This window comes from Aplysia californica, unplaced genomic scaffold (genome assembly GCF_000002075.1).
Source record: "Aplysia californica isolate F4 #8 unplaced genomic scaffold, AplCal3.0 scaffold01057, whole genome shotgun sequence".
NCBI lineage: Eukaryota > Metazoa > Mollusca > Gastropoda > Aplysiida > Aplysiidae > Aplysia > Aplysia californica.
Genome location: NW_004798327.1, coordinates 173,985 through 191,015, shown reverse-complemented (window position 1 = coordinate 191,015; position 17,031 = coordinate 173,985). Strand labels below are relative to the sequence as shown.

At 40.0% G+C, this 17,031-nt stretch overlaps 1 protein-coding gene across 1 annotated transcript in view; it reads right to left on the bottom strand.

Moving 5' to 3' along the window:
• Nucleotides 1-12,836: 12,836 nt before the first annotated feature.
• LOC101854541 (gastrula zinc finger protein XlCGF26.1) overlaps nucleotides 12,837-17,031 on the bottom strand; it is a 7,333-nt gene continuing 3,138 nt past the window's right edge. The window contains exon 2 of the mRNA XM_005111432.3: nucleotides 12,837-15,751. Within this exon, the coding sequence (XP_005111489.1) occupies nucleotides 14,030-15,541 (1,512 nt within the window). The 5' untranslated portion in view covers nucleotides 15,542-15,751 and the 3' untranslated portion in view covers nucleotides 12,837-14,029. The remainder of the gene's footprint in view (nucleotides 15,752-17,031) is intronic.

Sequence of the window (17,031 nt, the reverse complement as noted above, 5' to 3'; positions counted from 1 at the left end):
CCTCTCACTTTCAGTCGTTCAAGAAGTTCTAGATTTAAAACCTGACAGCAACAAGAAAATTTTCTTCTCTAAAATTTTCTTTCACCCCCTTTCCTCCTCTCTAACCATGTTCTGACCTCTGCTTTCGTCTCCACTTTCTGCCCTCTCACCACCCCCCCAACCCTTTTCTCCTCCTCTGGGCTCCTGACTCTTTTTGCAGCCTTTCTACTGCTGTTCCTTGGCTCCATCTACCATTCTCTTTCAGGTATTTCAGACACACCCCTGATCTTAGAGTTGGTAAGATCTGACACAAGGCCTCTCATTGAAAATTGATGAAAGATGACACCTACAAAATTACAAAGCACCTGGTAATAAACAAGATGTAATCTCAATTTCAGTTAGTAGCCTATAATTCTGAAGCTGTACACCACTAGCTCAGGACCTAAATATCTCTTCTTAAATGAATTCATCTTGGGATTTAGCACCAAATTGTTGACTTTACGCAAGGTTAAGGTAAAAAACGGGACCAGAGTGAGGTGTTGACTGTAAGCAAGAGTTGACTTTATCAGGATTCCACTATATATATATGTTATTACTGATCATTATGCTGAAAACAATAAAAGGGAAATTAGTTATCATCAACAAAGGCAGTGTTCATCATTATGTCAAAAATACTTTTTCACCTCACGAAAGTGTAATATTACATTAGGTCAAGACCCCCCCCCCCCCTTTCTTACACTTTTCTTACAGGAGCCAAAGACCCTCCCCCCCCCCTCTCAGGCGTAAGATTATATTATTTGAACGGCCCCTAAGGACCCACACTTTTCACCAAGAGAATTAGAATAGGTTTGTTCGCTTTTTAGTTTTAGTAACAGTCTGGCACTTGCAACACAATAAGGTCATATAAGTGCCGAAGAATAGAGGTGTTACAAGAGAGTAACAAACAATAAAAAGAAGGAGGAGAGATTAGGACAATAGATGTTTGATCGGAAAGAAGAAGCAAACCACACCAGAGCACCCGCTAACCACCCACTTTGTTCGTTTGTTTGTTTGAGTAAAGAGAAACACATCAACACAATATAATGGTCACTCAGAGCTGGGAATTAGTAAGACAGACAGACAGACAGACAGACAGACAGACACAACATAGGGAAAGTAAAGAAGTAGGACCAACCATCGGCGCCCTCCAACCACTTGCGGAATTAGATGGAAATAACACCGAAAGTTTCGAATAAAAGTAAAAACTCAAAACAAAAAAAATTCTGGAAGGTAGTTTCAGCTTTATATTTTTCATAAGACATTGAAAAAGTGTCCACCATACATCACAAATCACACTAATAATACCTGTACTGATCACAATGAAAGTAGAAAAAGGGACCTTTCACAACACTGTGCTGAATGAAATCATTGTTACACTACCTGTCCCCGTGGTTTTATGCACCCCGCATAATTTTGAAAAATTTGATAATTTTTTGCATAATTTCTGATTATATTTTCCTTTATCATTCTTTGTTGAAATTAACAGAATCGCTAATTTCACATTTTTTGGGCACAGTCTGCATAATTTCAGAATTTTTCTTGCATAAAACGACGGGGACAGTACTACTAACTTACTCACATCACGAGTGTCCTTTCATTGAGAGAATCACAAACAATCATTCCAACAACACTTAGTTGACTTACTGACCGGCATGCATACCTCTTTTTCCTTGAAAACTTGAAAACTCAAGTGTTCAGTCTGGATCAAGATTTTAATAAAACAAACAAAAATCACTGATCTAATGATGGCCATGCAGTAGTAGAGAGAAAAGAGAAAAGACAAGACAGACAGACAAAAGCAACAGAAGGAAACTGTCCCCGCGGTTTTATGCAAAAAAAATTCTGAAATTATGCAAACTGAGCCTAAAAATGTGAAATTATGAGATTCTGTTAATTTTAACAAAGAATGATAAAGGAAAATAATCACAAATTATGCAAAAAATGTTCAAATTTTGCTAAATTATGTGGGGTGCACAAAACCACGGGGACAGAGAAAAGGAAAGAAGAGACAAGGGAGGGGCCTACCTAAGTGGCTCCTCCAGCAACCAGCACTTTTAGACAAAAACATCATATATTATGATCTCTCACATAAAAAAACGGTGACCTCACACACCGTATTTATTAAATTATTATGTCTACAAAACTTTATGTATAAACTTTTCACAACAAAAATGCCATTCTCTCTAAATGCTTTTGGTAATAATATGCAGTAGACAAACACTTGAGCAAATATAAAGACAGGGAACAGCAAAAGCTTAATGTTCAGCTGACAACATGCTGGACTGCAGCGTGGATGACATTGGCTCGAATCTACAAAGGGAACATTAATTTGCTAAAAACAGTTCTCAAGACTTGATCCATTTGGCTCTGTGCTATGGGAGACAGAAGTTATTCCCATGTCCCAGCTTTTAAATAACTGCACAGTGTTTATAGAGAAACAACACCTGTGCTATGCAATGGGTATTATGACTATTAAATAATTATTCATGACAAATGATTTTTTTTCACTATCAACTATATGTGAGGCAGCGAGGCGAAATCAGGCGCTCGTCAAAATACAGAAATCAGAGAAACAGGCATTTTTCCGTCAGTTTGGACATTTATTCGAATTTATGTTTTTTGGCTCAACACCTTGTATGTTCATTCAGAAACACTTTTATGTGTGGATTTTATGGGAAAACGTTGATTAAAGGCATAAAAAATATAAATTTGCAGTTTCCAAGGACTTTTGAGCTATGGAAGCCACCAAACTTTGGCGGCCATTTTCTCGCTAATTTTACTTTTACAAATAGACGACCCCATCTCCTTCAATCGCAAATATCTCGACTTCTATTCAAGATAAGTTGATATTTTTTTCATCCAAAGCAAAAGCAAATGAACAACCTTCAAGATAATACCAACAACTCCATACGTCCCAAAACTGACGAGCGCCTGATTTCACTGCGTTGTGACACACATATATGTATTATATATTATAATTATAACAAAATCAAGCAAAATGTGTGGGAAAACATGAGACAAACCTATTGTTTTCCAATATTGAAGCTCATGAAATTTTGGCCAAAATGTTTTCATTGCCATCAGAAAATTTCAAACTCAAAGCTAATGACCTGAACCCTACCTGGGGAGACTCACACTAACAGTAACATGTTATGTTAAGTGTCAACTGACACTAGGTTACCATGACACCAGCCTGATTTGTTGAAGAATAGACCACAGGGATAAAAGAAACACAGAAAAGACATGAAAGGACAGGAAAACATCAGAATCAGAGTGCCCTCTTGTCAACTGCAAAACAAATGACAAGTGAGATTTTGAAGCTTACTCAGAAGGGTAAGATTTTAGGCTGGAATACTTATTTTAGACGATAAAACAAAAAGTCGAAACAGGACAATGATCTGATGGTAGATTTAAATCAAGTGTAGCATCTCAGCCTTATTGCAACACACTCAAAAGACATGTTAATATTTATATATAATATATATGTCATGTATAATTTTAAACAAAAAGTAGGGTGTGAACCGTCACACTAGACTTGGAACCACAAAATGCGTACAGTGTAACATAAAATTAACACTTTGCAGTCACACAGCTAGTAGTACTAAATACCCCCATCTGGTCACCCAGCCAGTAGAGTAGAGTGACTGCATGCAACTGACTTCTTGAGGGCCTGTCACAGAACTGCACCGAGTGACTAGAACCGATAATTTTCAGCATCGCATTATTGCGACAAGAGACCACAAAGTATTCACGAAACTCCAAAAACTTTTGATAACAGTAAAGAATCATCTCCAAAGACTCAAATAAAACAAAAGTGTATTTCTCACTATAGTGCAATCAAAAATTTGTGGCGCACTTTTTTCTCAAATTTCTCTTTAAAGGGTGAATCACTGTCACCCATACTTGGCACAGCAGTTTGTATCAATTTTTCTCAACTTAATCCTATTTTTCCACAACAATTGAGACTAGATTAAAAAACTTTTCTTCATAAAATTTATATAAAATACTATAAATGTTCATTAAACCGAAATTGGGATTGTTCACAGCACTTCCTGTTTCTCACACACATTTTGCATACTCATATATGGCCAGCGTCACAGCTCACCAATGATACTTTTTAGTGGTAAAACTTGTCAGAAAAAATTGATTTTATATATAGTGAGCACATTTTTTGCACTTACTTAAGGTTCTCAAAACATTCGTTCAATAGGCATAATGTCGCGATCAGGAAAAAATTACAGACCATTTTAAAAGCGATATTGCCCCCAGCTGTAACTGTAAACTTTTAAAAATCAGTAGAAACTACCCACTTGGACTTTTTATTAGTATTTATTAAGGAATTTTCTAGAATACAATGTACAGGTGCCTGAAAAATATTCATCTGTTTGCATAAATAGATAATATAAGTCATTGTGCAAAATTTGGAGAATCTATGTTCGATAGTAAAGGAGATATCTGACAATGAGTTGCGCCACACATTTTTGACAGCACTTTAAGTAAACTCATATGTTAGCAATTTACTACAGATCTAAACTGTCCGAATGCTCTCACACATCATGTAAACCTTTCACTTTCAGGATCTCGACAATTTTTCATTAATAATAATGGAAGAGTAGAAACAATTAAAACCTCTGACCTGAAGCGGAGACAAAGACTGAGAGGTAGAGACACATCACTCCTCGATTCAGGCGAGATTGGGGTCAGGCGTCCGGAGAAAGTTTCACGCCGTACAACTAATAGTAGCCTGTTTCTCTCAACAGATGAATCACCGTATTGTTTTCATAGTAAATTAAGTAAGGGGATAGGTCTGAATGGGTTTTAAACACCATTTCTCTTTCTTTACCGTCACGTCATACCCACTTCCACACATGAAAGATGGAGTCAGAACATTCTAGTTAAGATTTTGATGAAAAATTCTACACATACCGTACTTCAAAGTGGTGTAGTGCTATTAATTGTACAATTCCAAAATTAACTGCCCTGATTTTCACTTCAAAACTTTTAGAAGTTCAAATGCCTCCTGAATTTGTCACAGGTCTCGACAATGGGTGATTAGTTCACGTAGAGCAGATTTAGAGAAAAAAACGTCTCAAAAACTTAACCAGAACAATGTCAAGTGCGAAGTACATTTTGAGCCGTGTTGTTTTTAGGAAACAAAAGGAAGGAAACTCTTGACAAAGGACGCCGTTCCTACATCGTTGGCCATTCCAAATCCCCCGCCGAGGCAAACACCCACTCGGCAACTACCTAAAGAACGCACGATGCCCATGCCCAAATTCTCAACAGCACCTCGTTCAGAAGATGGTACCCAACTGGATGATGTCGAAAAAGATAAAGATGAGTGAACATGTGATGAAAGGATTGAAGAGAAGAAAACCGCCTTTTTGCTGAAAGGAATAAAACCTACAGGTTCAAGAAGAGGTTAAAGATGATGACACCCACAGAACAAAGCAGTGCATCTCCTATTCCGGAACCACAGATTTGAAACATATAATTGAAAATATGCTAAAAGATCACCTTCCACAGGCAAGTCTCGGAATAGTAATGACACAAATTAGGAGTGAAATCAAGCAAGCAAGGAAGAAGATGGACGCTAGTGAAAAAAGTTTTGCTCTGGCGTTGAACAACACAATCCCAAAAGCTTATTTCATGATTAGGAAACGACTGTGCCTACCGTCACCAGGTACACTTTCCAGGGCGATGGGAAATATATCCATCTGCGGCCTGGTGTCTGCCAACAAATCCACCATGTCTTCAAAATGAAAGTTGCTGGTATGTCAGAAATGGAAAGATGTTGCACTGTTATCATAGATGAAATGGCTTTAAAGAAATCTTTCCAGTTATGACTGTATGAATGACAAAATTGAAGGAGTGGAGGATTTTGGATTATTGGGCAGAACGCATTTAGCCGCATCAGAAGCATTAGTGGTGATGGTTAGGGGACTTGCAGTGAAATGGAAACAACCACTAGCTTATTACCGTTCTCACGGGTCAACAAAGATGCATGTCCTTCACGCAATAGTGAAGAAAGATATAATTGCCAAGATAAAGGAATTGGGATTGTATCCGAAGGTGTTACCTTGATTTGGGATCAAGGCAGCAACAATAGGGCAGTGTTCCAGAAGCTTGGCGTAAGTAGGGAAAGGTCCTATTTTCTAATCAACGGCGAGAAAGTATTCGTCATGTTCGACCCTCCCCTCCTCACCTTATGAAAAGCAGTAGGAATAGCATAAAGAAAAGTGGCTATTTGGTTGACGGAAAGGTGGTATTGTGGAAGTTCATTTAGATGCTCCTCGAAAAAGATTCAACTTTTCCGATCCGAATGGTGCCAAAGTTAACTAGGAGGGACATCATGATACCACCATTTTTGCAAACCTTAGCGTCAAGCTGGCAGTCCAAGTCTTGAGCCATTCAGTTGCAGCAGGGATCACCACAACGGTTCATTGTGCTTGATCATTAAAGTCCTCGTCAAGTCACAAAGAGTGTTGGCATTTATTTATGAAGACATACGTCAGGCAGACGATGCGTGACAGGGACAGAAACATGGGACAGGCTCGACGACCCCCCAGTCGTACATCTTGATCTAGGCCGGCTTTGACCTTGTCCTGCAAATGGACAGGGACCGGGATGGGGGTGTGGTGAGCCATGGGACAGGCGTCAGGGTCCACCATGAGGTGGATGGGTGGGCCAGACATGATTGGTAGTGGTTGATGTTTGCACACGTTGAATGTACTGGACTGGTAGTGATCTAGGGGCCACTGCTCCAAGCCCTCTCTGTTCTCTTCTGTGGCAGGAAGAGGGAGGGAGGTTGGTGGTGGCGGGGGTGGTTGGCGGTGGGAGCACCCGCGAACCGGCTTGTCTTTCGAATTGATGGCTGCATTGGTGGCGCCAATGGTCGGAAAGCTAGGAGAGATCATTCCCAAAGCCACACAGGCTTGCTTGCTTAGGAACATCCGACCAGTGGATGTGGTGAAGTACACCATCTGGTGGGTCACCAGCTTTGTGTTGGGCGGAGACGTAGAGGAAATATGAAGGGGAAGGGCTCCGATGATGTCAATGGCCCCACGATTCGCGGCTGTCATCTTCATGTTGACAGGGAGGAGGTAACGGCGAGTGAGGCTCATCTTGGTCAAGAGTGCTACGCCCGCCAAGCTGCTATATATATGTGTTCCCGAGCTGAGGCCTCTTTCTTCTGGCCCGGCATGAACCCGGCCATCACTGAAGTGCGGGCCTGCTGTCAGTCATGCAACCGCATGGCACCTTCCCAGCCGAGAGTACCTCCCACCCCTCCAATAGCACTGGCATACCCATTCCAATGTATTGTGGCAGATTATTTTCTTCATCGAGGCCACAACTACCTAGTTGCAGTCGACAGGTACAGTAACTGGCCTATCCTTGAAGAAGCCTCCCATGGATCTTCCGGCCGCGTTGCGTCGCATCTTCGTCACGTATGGCAACAGTGATGAACTGACATCGGATGGAGGACCGGAGTTCACGTCCCTGGCAATCTCCACCTTCCTTCGCAACTGGAGTGTCCACCACAGGATCTCTTCAGTCGCCTTTCCCCACTCTAATTGTCGCGCTGAAGTTGGAGTAAAGACAGTGAAACGATTGATCACTGACAACACAGGTGCACAAGGATCTTTAAACACTGACAAGTTCCAGCGCACAATGCTGAGGTATAGGAACACTCCTGACTGTGACACCCACTTATCCCCAGTGATGTGTATCTTTGGACGTCCAATACGGGACTTCATCCCCATCCACCCTGGGAAGTATCAGCCTCAAGGTACCTGGTGTGAAACCCTTCTGTTACGAGAAGAGGCACTGAGGAACCGCCACATGCGCATCGCTGAGCGCCTGTCTGAGCACCTTCACATCTTACCTCCACTCATCGTCGGTGAGAACCAAACTGGAGCCCACCCGACCAAATGGGACAAGAAGGGCATTGTGGTGGAAGTACGTCAATTCGACCAGTACTTCGTTCGAGTGGATGACTCTGGCCGCATCACCCTTCGCAACAGAAAGTTCCTCCGCAAATACATGCCTGTGGTCCCTCGCTGACCACTGACGATGATCCCAAGTGGCACCTCACCACCAGTGCCAGCGCCTCAGAATAGTCACACCCCTGAGCATGCCAAGCCCAGCGTGACCTTGCCGCCCTCTCCTTGCCCGGATCTACTCCAACCAGCTGGCGTTCAGGACCCCCCGCACACGATCCACCGATGCCTACTGTCCCTGAATCCGGGCAAGAATCAGCACCTGATCCACGCCCTGCTGTCGAGATGGTGGTTCTACAACCTCAGGCTCAAGCCACCCCACATGCTCTATGTGCGCTCCAGGCCACACAACGCCCCTGGTCAACAAGAGCAAGATGTTCCAATAAGCCTCCAGGCGGCCCTCTGCGATCAGCAGGACTATTGGCCAGACAGAGCCCCAAGCCAATTGACTCTAAATCAAAGTCTGATTCTGACACTCATTGATCTATCATTTGCTTCCTTAGTTTCTTTTCATAGGTCCGTCCAAGCAGATATTGCCATAGTTCCTATCTTTCATTATGTTCCTTGTTATATCACCAGTATTCCTTGACATTACATCAGTCTTTTCTGTTCTACTCAAAAGACTTGAGGGGGGGGTCGTTGAGGAATATCATTCAGTAGCGACAAGACTACATGTATGTGCCATCATTCGTATCTGTTCTTTGAGTCCATTATTATTTTTTCCCTTATTTGTCAATCATACATTCATCCGCTTTATTTCTGTTCTGTTTCTGTCCCAGTCACGCATCGTCTGACGTATGTCTTCATTGTGCTTGATCATTTAAGTTCTCGTCAAGTCACAAAGAGTGTTGGCATTTATTTAACGGCGACCTCCCATCCGAAGCGATAGCAACGGCCCATTTTGCGGAGGAATTCTACAGATTCTTCAACTGTTTCAACAGTTCTTCCCTTAATGCAAAGGCATCCTTTTCCCAAGTTGTATCACCATCTTCTGAACACATCGAATTTCTACAGGATAAATTGGCGTGGCTCGAGATAGCATAGAAGTCACCAACAAGGCTGGATCACTGCCATGCATTGAGGGGTGGAAATTGACGATTGCAGGTCTCTTGGAGCTCTGGAATGATCTCTCAAACAATTGCCAGATGAAATTCCTCCTGACCAATCGCATGAACCAGGACTGTTTAGAGAACTTGTTCTCTGTAGTTCGGGGGAAGGGTGGTCATCGTGTCAACCCAGATTGTAGGGAGTTTAGATCAGCTCTCACCCAGACTAAGGTGAATGCGATCCTTCTTCCTGGTCAAGGCAGCAATTGCCAAGCCGATGTGGACACGTTCCTCTTTAAATTGGAAAATATCACTGCAAAGGGAGCCACCCACGCAGTCAAGACCCGCCTCCATGATCTTCTTCAGACCATCAGGCTGATATTGCAGAGTTGTGCAAGCTCTTCTGTGCAAAGAGCCCCAGAAAAGGACATAATAGCATACATTTCCAGTTACGTGGCTAAAAAACTTTCTAAAATTGTATGTGACATGTGTAAGAGTGACATCACACAGGAAAGGCAAGAGCCAGATTCCTTTTTCATCTCGGCAAAGAAGTATCCCTACATAAATGATGGTGGACTCACGATACCATCTATTGTACTTCAACGTTGCCTGCAAAGCGCGGAAATCGTCTTTAAAGATAGCTTCAACTCTCTGCGCGCTGCCACGGACGTGAGGTTCAGACCAGTCAAGAAGAGGATTGAAATTGAGGCCACCCTGAACATATCTCTTGACTGCCGGAGAAACAGGAAGTGCCCACTGAAGCTCCTGTCCATTAACCTCTTCACTACCATCAGACTTCATCATTTTTTGAGGTGCCTCAACCGAGACGCTGACTCTGGTGGCTACAAATTGGCTGCGAGAAGGAAAGCTTCAACCTTCGCATATATATGTATAAAGAAAAGTAAAACCAAGTCCTCTCTTATTGCGTTAAAATCAAATTAACATATTAATGTTATATTACTACTGTCAAAGTTTCAGTCAATACTGTATGTTTCCTCTCGGTCAGTATACAGTAATTATAATTATTGGCTTGTCTGTTGGTCACGTCCCCTCTCCTTATTCCTGGCCCGCATCTCATTGCATAAGTGCGCGTAATACACCAAATCTTTTCTATTCTTCTACTTTCTTCTTCCTCTAGTTCTGTTTTTGTTCTTGTTCTTTTTCCTCTTCTTCTTCTTCCTTCCCTGGAGCATAAATTTGATGAATTGATTAATTATGCACGCATTAATTGATCAACTTCCCCACATCCACTACTTCCGACGTATTAACTGAGATGACTCCTCCCTCTGTCCCCAGTGTTAACTATAGGAAATAATAAGGGGAAGTGATTTCAAGAGAAAAAGACGATGAAATGTACGGCATGAAACAGTTTCGAGGCACTGGGTTACCTATCTTGCGCGAATAACAAGGTGCGAATAGGGGCCAGCTGACGAGTGAAATATCTCTCACTAGTCATCTCCACCTGAAGTTACATATATATGCACTTAACTAGTCCCCTAATTCCGAAAGGCTGCAACTACTGCATAATTTTTACAAATTTCACAACTTTTCGAGAAACACAAGATAACAGTGTGTCTTCAAAGAAAATGGACCTTGAAAGAACCGTTATGAAAACAATCTCAAATATGCAAATCCTTATCATACGTTTTCAAATCAGAACTGGATATTATTTTGATATCTACTTGAAAACATGTATTAGTATTAGTAAGAGATAATAATAATAGATAGCATTTGTATAGCGCATATCCCCGCTCAACAGCAGGCTCTATGCGCTTTACACTATATTATTACCCCAGCAGACCATAGAACACTCAGAAACATTCTCAGCTTCCCGGGAAGCATACAGTGCGAGCAGCTGATTAAGCGTTCAAACACTAACAAACTGACAAGATCTTTCGCTGTCTATAGCCAGGTACCCATTCCCACCTGGGTGAAGTGAGGAAAATAAGTGTAAAGTGCCTTTCCCAAGGACACAACGTCGGGCCCCTGACGGGATTCGAACCCACGACCTTACGGTTGCGAGTCCGAGAGCCTAACCACTAGGCCACCGACGCCACGAGATGCTTGCACACCCCCCCCCCCCTTTAATACTACACACTACTTTACGAATTTGAAAGAAAATGTAAAATTCAAAGGAAAATAAAAAGTGGAGAAAGCTGTTTTATCCTCACTTGGGAGAAATTGGACAGATGAGACAGTTGTTTCCACCCTAAAAGCAGAGTCTTTCCAACCCTAATCTTTGAAATTTCTTTCACAAAATGGGAGTGGGAGGGGTTCATAAAAAAGCAAATCCCCCAGCAAAAAATAGTAACAGAAATGAGTGGAGCAGAATAACGGCCAATGTCAGTGTTCAAGATCATGCCCTTAAAGCAAGAATCAGTTTGCTTTCCTTTTTATCACTCACCATCACAGTAATAACAAAAGTCCTGAACTTAAAAACAAAATTTAAATAATTCAGAAATCAAACCATAGAAAGACACGAGATTTCTTTTCATTTTTATCGTAATTAATATTAAATTATACATACAGACATAAAAATAATCATAGTCAGATCATTCAACTGTCACCAGATATGTTTCATTTTAAATTATTTTCGAGATACACATACACATATTATATCACAATCAGATTTGTCAAAAAAAAAAAAAAAGTTACAGATATAATGATCACTTTACTAGATTTTCTAATATTTTTGAAAGAGCAGACATTAATATCTACAAAAATATTGTGCCATCAGGGAACAACAACATATATGTTGTTACGACGTGGTGAAATCAGGCACTCGTCAATTTTTGGGCATGTGGAGTTACTGGTATCATCTTAGCTTGTTCATGTGTCTTGCTTTTGATGAAAAAGATACCCATCTTTCTTGAACAGAAGTCGAGATATTTGCAACTGAAGGAGGTGGGGGTCGCCAGGTGCATAATTTTGACGAGAACCAGATTTCACCACGTTGCCTCACATACTATGCTTAGTCTGAAATAGTAAGCCAAACTGAAGTGGACAGTTTTCATATCACATCTGCTATCTTTGACCTAACATATCCCCATGTCTAGATCTATTTGCTTGTTTATGACATAGTGCAGAAAAATTATACACAAGAGAAAAATACATAATAACTCTAAAAATTAAGCATTCAAAAAATTAAAGACAAGTGCTGAAAAATTGACAAACTCAATTTTGGATACGTTTACTTATTGTCAGAATATAAGCTTCTCAAGATGAATGATTTACAGTTTACCACCAATAACAAAACTAAAAGCAAACAACTTAACCAAGAAATCTAGAACAGTTTGCACAGAAACTAGAGGTCCCATCAACTATCAACATAATTATGCTAAACAAAACAACAAAAAACAACCTTGCGAATACTGAAAAATTAACACCACGAAATGCATTACATTACAGACAAAAATAATATTATGCCCTTTACTCTTCAGTTAAGTATAATATCTTGTCATCTTAACATGCCTAAAGTCTGACATTTTAAAAATAAAAGCCAGGCTTGGAACTTTATATATATATATTATATTGTATGACTATATTACTATATAAATATGATTTGCAGTCCATTAATATTACTGAAATTATTAAAAAAACAACAGCTTGAAAGTCATTATTTGGACAGAAAGTAGATTTTTGCCCCATATCAAGGACACATCATGCAGCATGAAAGAAGGGTTGTAACTCGTTAAGTCAGACAGTAATGGAACAGATAGGAAACTAATCAGTCACGCACTACATGATATTAAATTATCAACTTCATTTTCTATTTTTGTCAACCTGGATACAAATGCCATTGGATTGATTGTAGGTTGCAACAGCACAGTGAAAAAGAATAAAATGCTGTTTAAAATCTATAAAAAATAAACAAAATCAACTGAAATAGAGAAACAGTCATGAATTCAGTCAAACAAATGTAACAAATAGGCCTCATGTGAAAGAATATAAACCAAATAATTAAAATAACAATGACTAGTATCTTTGGTAACATGGTTATAATATCTACAACCTGCTGAACTGTATAACAAATAGCCCTTACAATGCAACAGCTTTCACAAATTTCCGTAAAGATATCACGCTTACGATGAACAGTAAAATTAGAGTCTAACATGCACATACAGTGAAATTTATGGGACACAGAAATCTTTTCATTGTGTACGAATTTTGCTATATGTAGGTGATTCAAATACAAAAAAATACAAGTACATGTATAAAACAAAATTTTGGACCTAAAATTCTGTTTGATATCATTTTCATATTTCGTTATTTGCATGCTAGACCGTACAAACTTATGAGCTGTTTAATTTTAATACAGCTGATTTCTCACAACAAATTTAATGAAAACAATATTTTTTTAAACAACGATACACCAACAAGACACAACTAAACCCTGGATCTAAACAAATTAACCATTGCAATCTCAAGTTAAACACTTGCTTCCTTGAACTGGCTAAAGACTGAAGCATGGCACTTGACTGACACTCTGTATCGTGCTTAAAATTTTTTGGATGAACCTGAACATAGGGCACCATATCTCCCCCTCCACACTTCACAGCAGCTGCTTTCTATAGAACATTCTCTATCACATATAATATGTCAGCTCTGGCAAAAACACATGGCAGTTCAATAAATATCATAAGGCATGTAATGAGTTTTCAGTTATAAGTCTAAACAAAGGCATATTAAAGTCATGTTCTTCCCACACTTGCCCCAAGTCACTTTGTTATTTGGTGAGTAAACTGGTCTACTTTTTGTCAACACCTTCTACTTTAATTTTTCTCCTGTGATTATCAAACTCAAAGTCAAAGGCAAAAGTAAAGCTTTTTGAACTATCCACAGGTAAAAATAAGAACCAAGAATATATAGTGGACCTTCTAGTTCCATTTTTTCCAAAAATGACTTGGGCAGTGGTGAAATAAACATGAAATACAGTACGTAGATTATAACTTTTGTATGGCTTAGTTAGATTTCTTCTTTAGGCTCAGTCTTAACATCTGAATGAAACTTCTTGATGTGCATCTTTCGACTCCAGGCATATGCAAAACAATTGCCACACACCGGACACTGAAACGGACGTTCTCCTGTGTGTGCACGCATGTGTTCCATCAGCTCAGCCTTTGACCACTTGGTCTTACCACAGTCCAAACATTTGTAGCCCTTGGACTCATCATGCCGCACCCGATGGCGGTTTAGGTACTTTAAGTTGGCAAACTTTCGGCCGCAGTCATCACACGAGTACTCCCACGTCTCATTGTGCATTGTCTGGTGAAGCTTGAGAGCACTGTTGGTTCGAAAACGCTTGCTACACATCGAGCAATGAAAATGCTTACAAGACTCATGAACCTTTGAGTGAGTTATAAGGTAGGTCTGCTGGGCGAAACATTTAAAGCAACGGTCACACTTGAAAGGTTTTGTCTCCGAGTGAACGGACATATGATTCTCTAAATGGCTTTTTCTGATAAATCCTCGGTTACACACAGTGCAGGAGAAAGGTTTCTCACCAGAGTGATGGGCCATGTGATCCAACAACCCCCGCTTGGTGGAAAAACCTTTGCTGCACTCTCCACACTGGAATGGCTTGTCTAACAAGTGAGTCCTCGAGTGTTTCACTAATCTATCTTTGGTAAGGAAAGCCTTAAAGCACACAGAGCAATTAAATTCTTTCACCTGGGTGTGGATTTTCTCATGAGCCATAAGCTGGGAGCGTTGCTTAAAATATTTTGTACAATACTGACAGTCAAATCGTTTGTTTCTCTTCTGAAATTCATGTTCAGCTCTATGCTTGATGATTTCTTGCTCTGAGTGAAAAATTTTCAAGCACTGACTACAAAGAAATTTCCCAGCCTCTCGGCAGTGAGCACGTCGCATGTGACGAACACAACAACTACGATCAGAAAAGCTGTAGCCACACTCAGTACAGGTATACGGTCTCTCTCCACTGTGAGTCCGCATGTGCTTAGTAATTTGCTTTTTAGTGATAAATGTTTTAGAACAGACACCACAACCGTATGGCCTTTCCCCTTTATGAATAGCTTTATGCTGCCTGTAGCTATCTCTTCCTGACAGCATCTTCCCACACTCATCACATTCGATTTGCTTGGCACAAGACTTTCGATCTCCTATTATGCGTATGAAATCACCATTGCTCTTCCGTTCAATGGCAGAAGTGGCTTCCACAGTTGTCTTCAGTAGCTCATCTGTGCTCTCTTCATCGTCAGAGTCAGGTGGCTCCAGTTTTATAATTCTCTCATCATCACTCGACATATCCGCCATTCCTTCCTCGCAATTCTGGGATATAGAACCTTGAGAAGAAGATTCTTCAACAGCTTGCAAATTACTATTGTTTTCAACAGCAGGGGTATTGAGATGGGAAGAAGCCCCCATGTTAACGTCTTCCAAGGCCGAGTTCCACTCGGGCTCCAACTTAATTTGTAACAAGGTTAACGTGCTGGCCGCTGGTCCTTCTTCTGACATCCTCTACCAAACACCTGATGTACCAGAGTGGCAACATTTAGGATTGATGAAAAATGTGCAATTCATTGATACAACTGAGAGTGCTTAATTGCAACACTCTAATTCTAAGCCTCGAGAGCCACCACCACAACTTGAATTCATGAGATGACATAATGCTGCTAAAAGGTACATGATGCATCCGCAAGGGCTTCACAAACTTTCTTTATAAATCTGAAAAATACAAGAGACAAAAACAAATATTAACTTAGGTATCATAATTCTTTTTTTTTTTTTAGACCCATGACACAGCATCATCGTTCAAATCTACAGGACCAAAATGTTACTGTTCTTAGTTTAATAAGTAACATAAGAAAGGAGATCAAGGGAGTAAGGAGTAAGTTGCTAAACTTACTGGAGCTGCACAGAAATCTTAAATCCGTCTTGAATTATTTAAGTTAAAAAAAATAATAGTTTTAAAAAATAATCTATGAGTATGAGCCCACAGCCAAACAGATGGAAACACACAAGACGAATAAACTCTCAAGCATCCACATTACACACATTTTTTCTTTCTTTTTTTTTCTTTATTCTAATCACTTTGGTCAAATAAAGTAACTTACTTTCAAAATGAAATACTGTGATAGTCTGAGTCTGATATTTTGGAATAAGAGCCTTGCTAAAGACAAAAGTCAAATATGCATATTTTGGAAAAACTCTGTAGACACATCAAAGTACTCATAAAATCATCAAGCCCAGAACAACTAGACTCCTCTGCAATAAAAACACTTTTTCCCCTCTGTTTCAGTTTATAAATTGAAGTTCTGCTCCTTTGTGGTAAATTAATCTTAAAGACAACTTTATATTTCTTTCATTCTAAAAACAATTCGACTAATTATACATTATAAATAGAGTAAGGGACACCAAACTTTTTTCAAACAAAAACAATGCAGTGGTCACCATCTAAGATCTGGTGCTCGGGAGCAAGGAAAAGGCGGGATCTTAGCCGACACACCAAGGAAAAAATCTACGGTTACCCAAGTTAAGGCCCACAACCGGTAAAATGGTTTCCTTTCACTCTAAAATAAACTGACGTGACCTGGGAGGGTTTATGATTCATGGCGTGCAAAGAGTGGTCAACCTTGATGACCAATCACAGTGGCATGACGCATGCCAGTTTCATTAATGCAGTCTGTCTCGCAAATTCGAGAGTAGAGAAAACTGTTGCAGTGGTAGTTCACAGTTCAAAGTGATCCCGCCTGGAACGAACTTGTGAGGCCATACCCACCCAGCAAGTGATGTAAATTTAGGCGGAGAGCTCAGATGTGAGTACATGTTTGATGTTTGGGGACAGGGTTGGTGATTTTTTTGATTTTTTAAATAAAAATTTAAAAAATCGATTTTTTTTATTTAAATCGGATTTTTTTGATTTTTTTAAAAAAGTATGTTCTTTTAGTGCAAAATGCATTGTCTTTATTTTAACTAATGATAAATGTAAACAACTGCAATTTTAG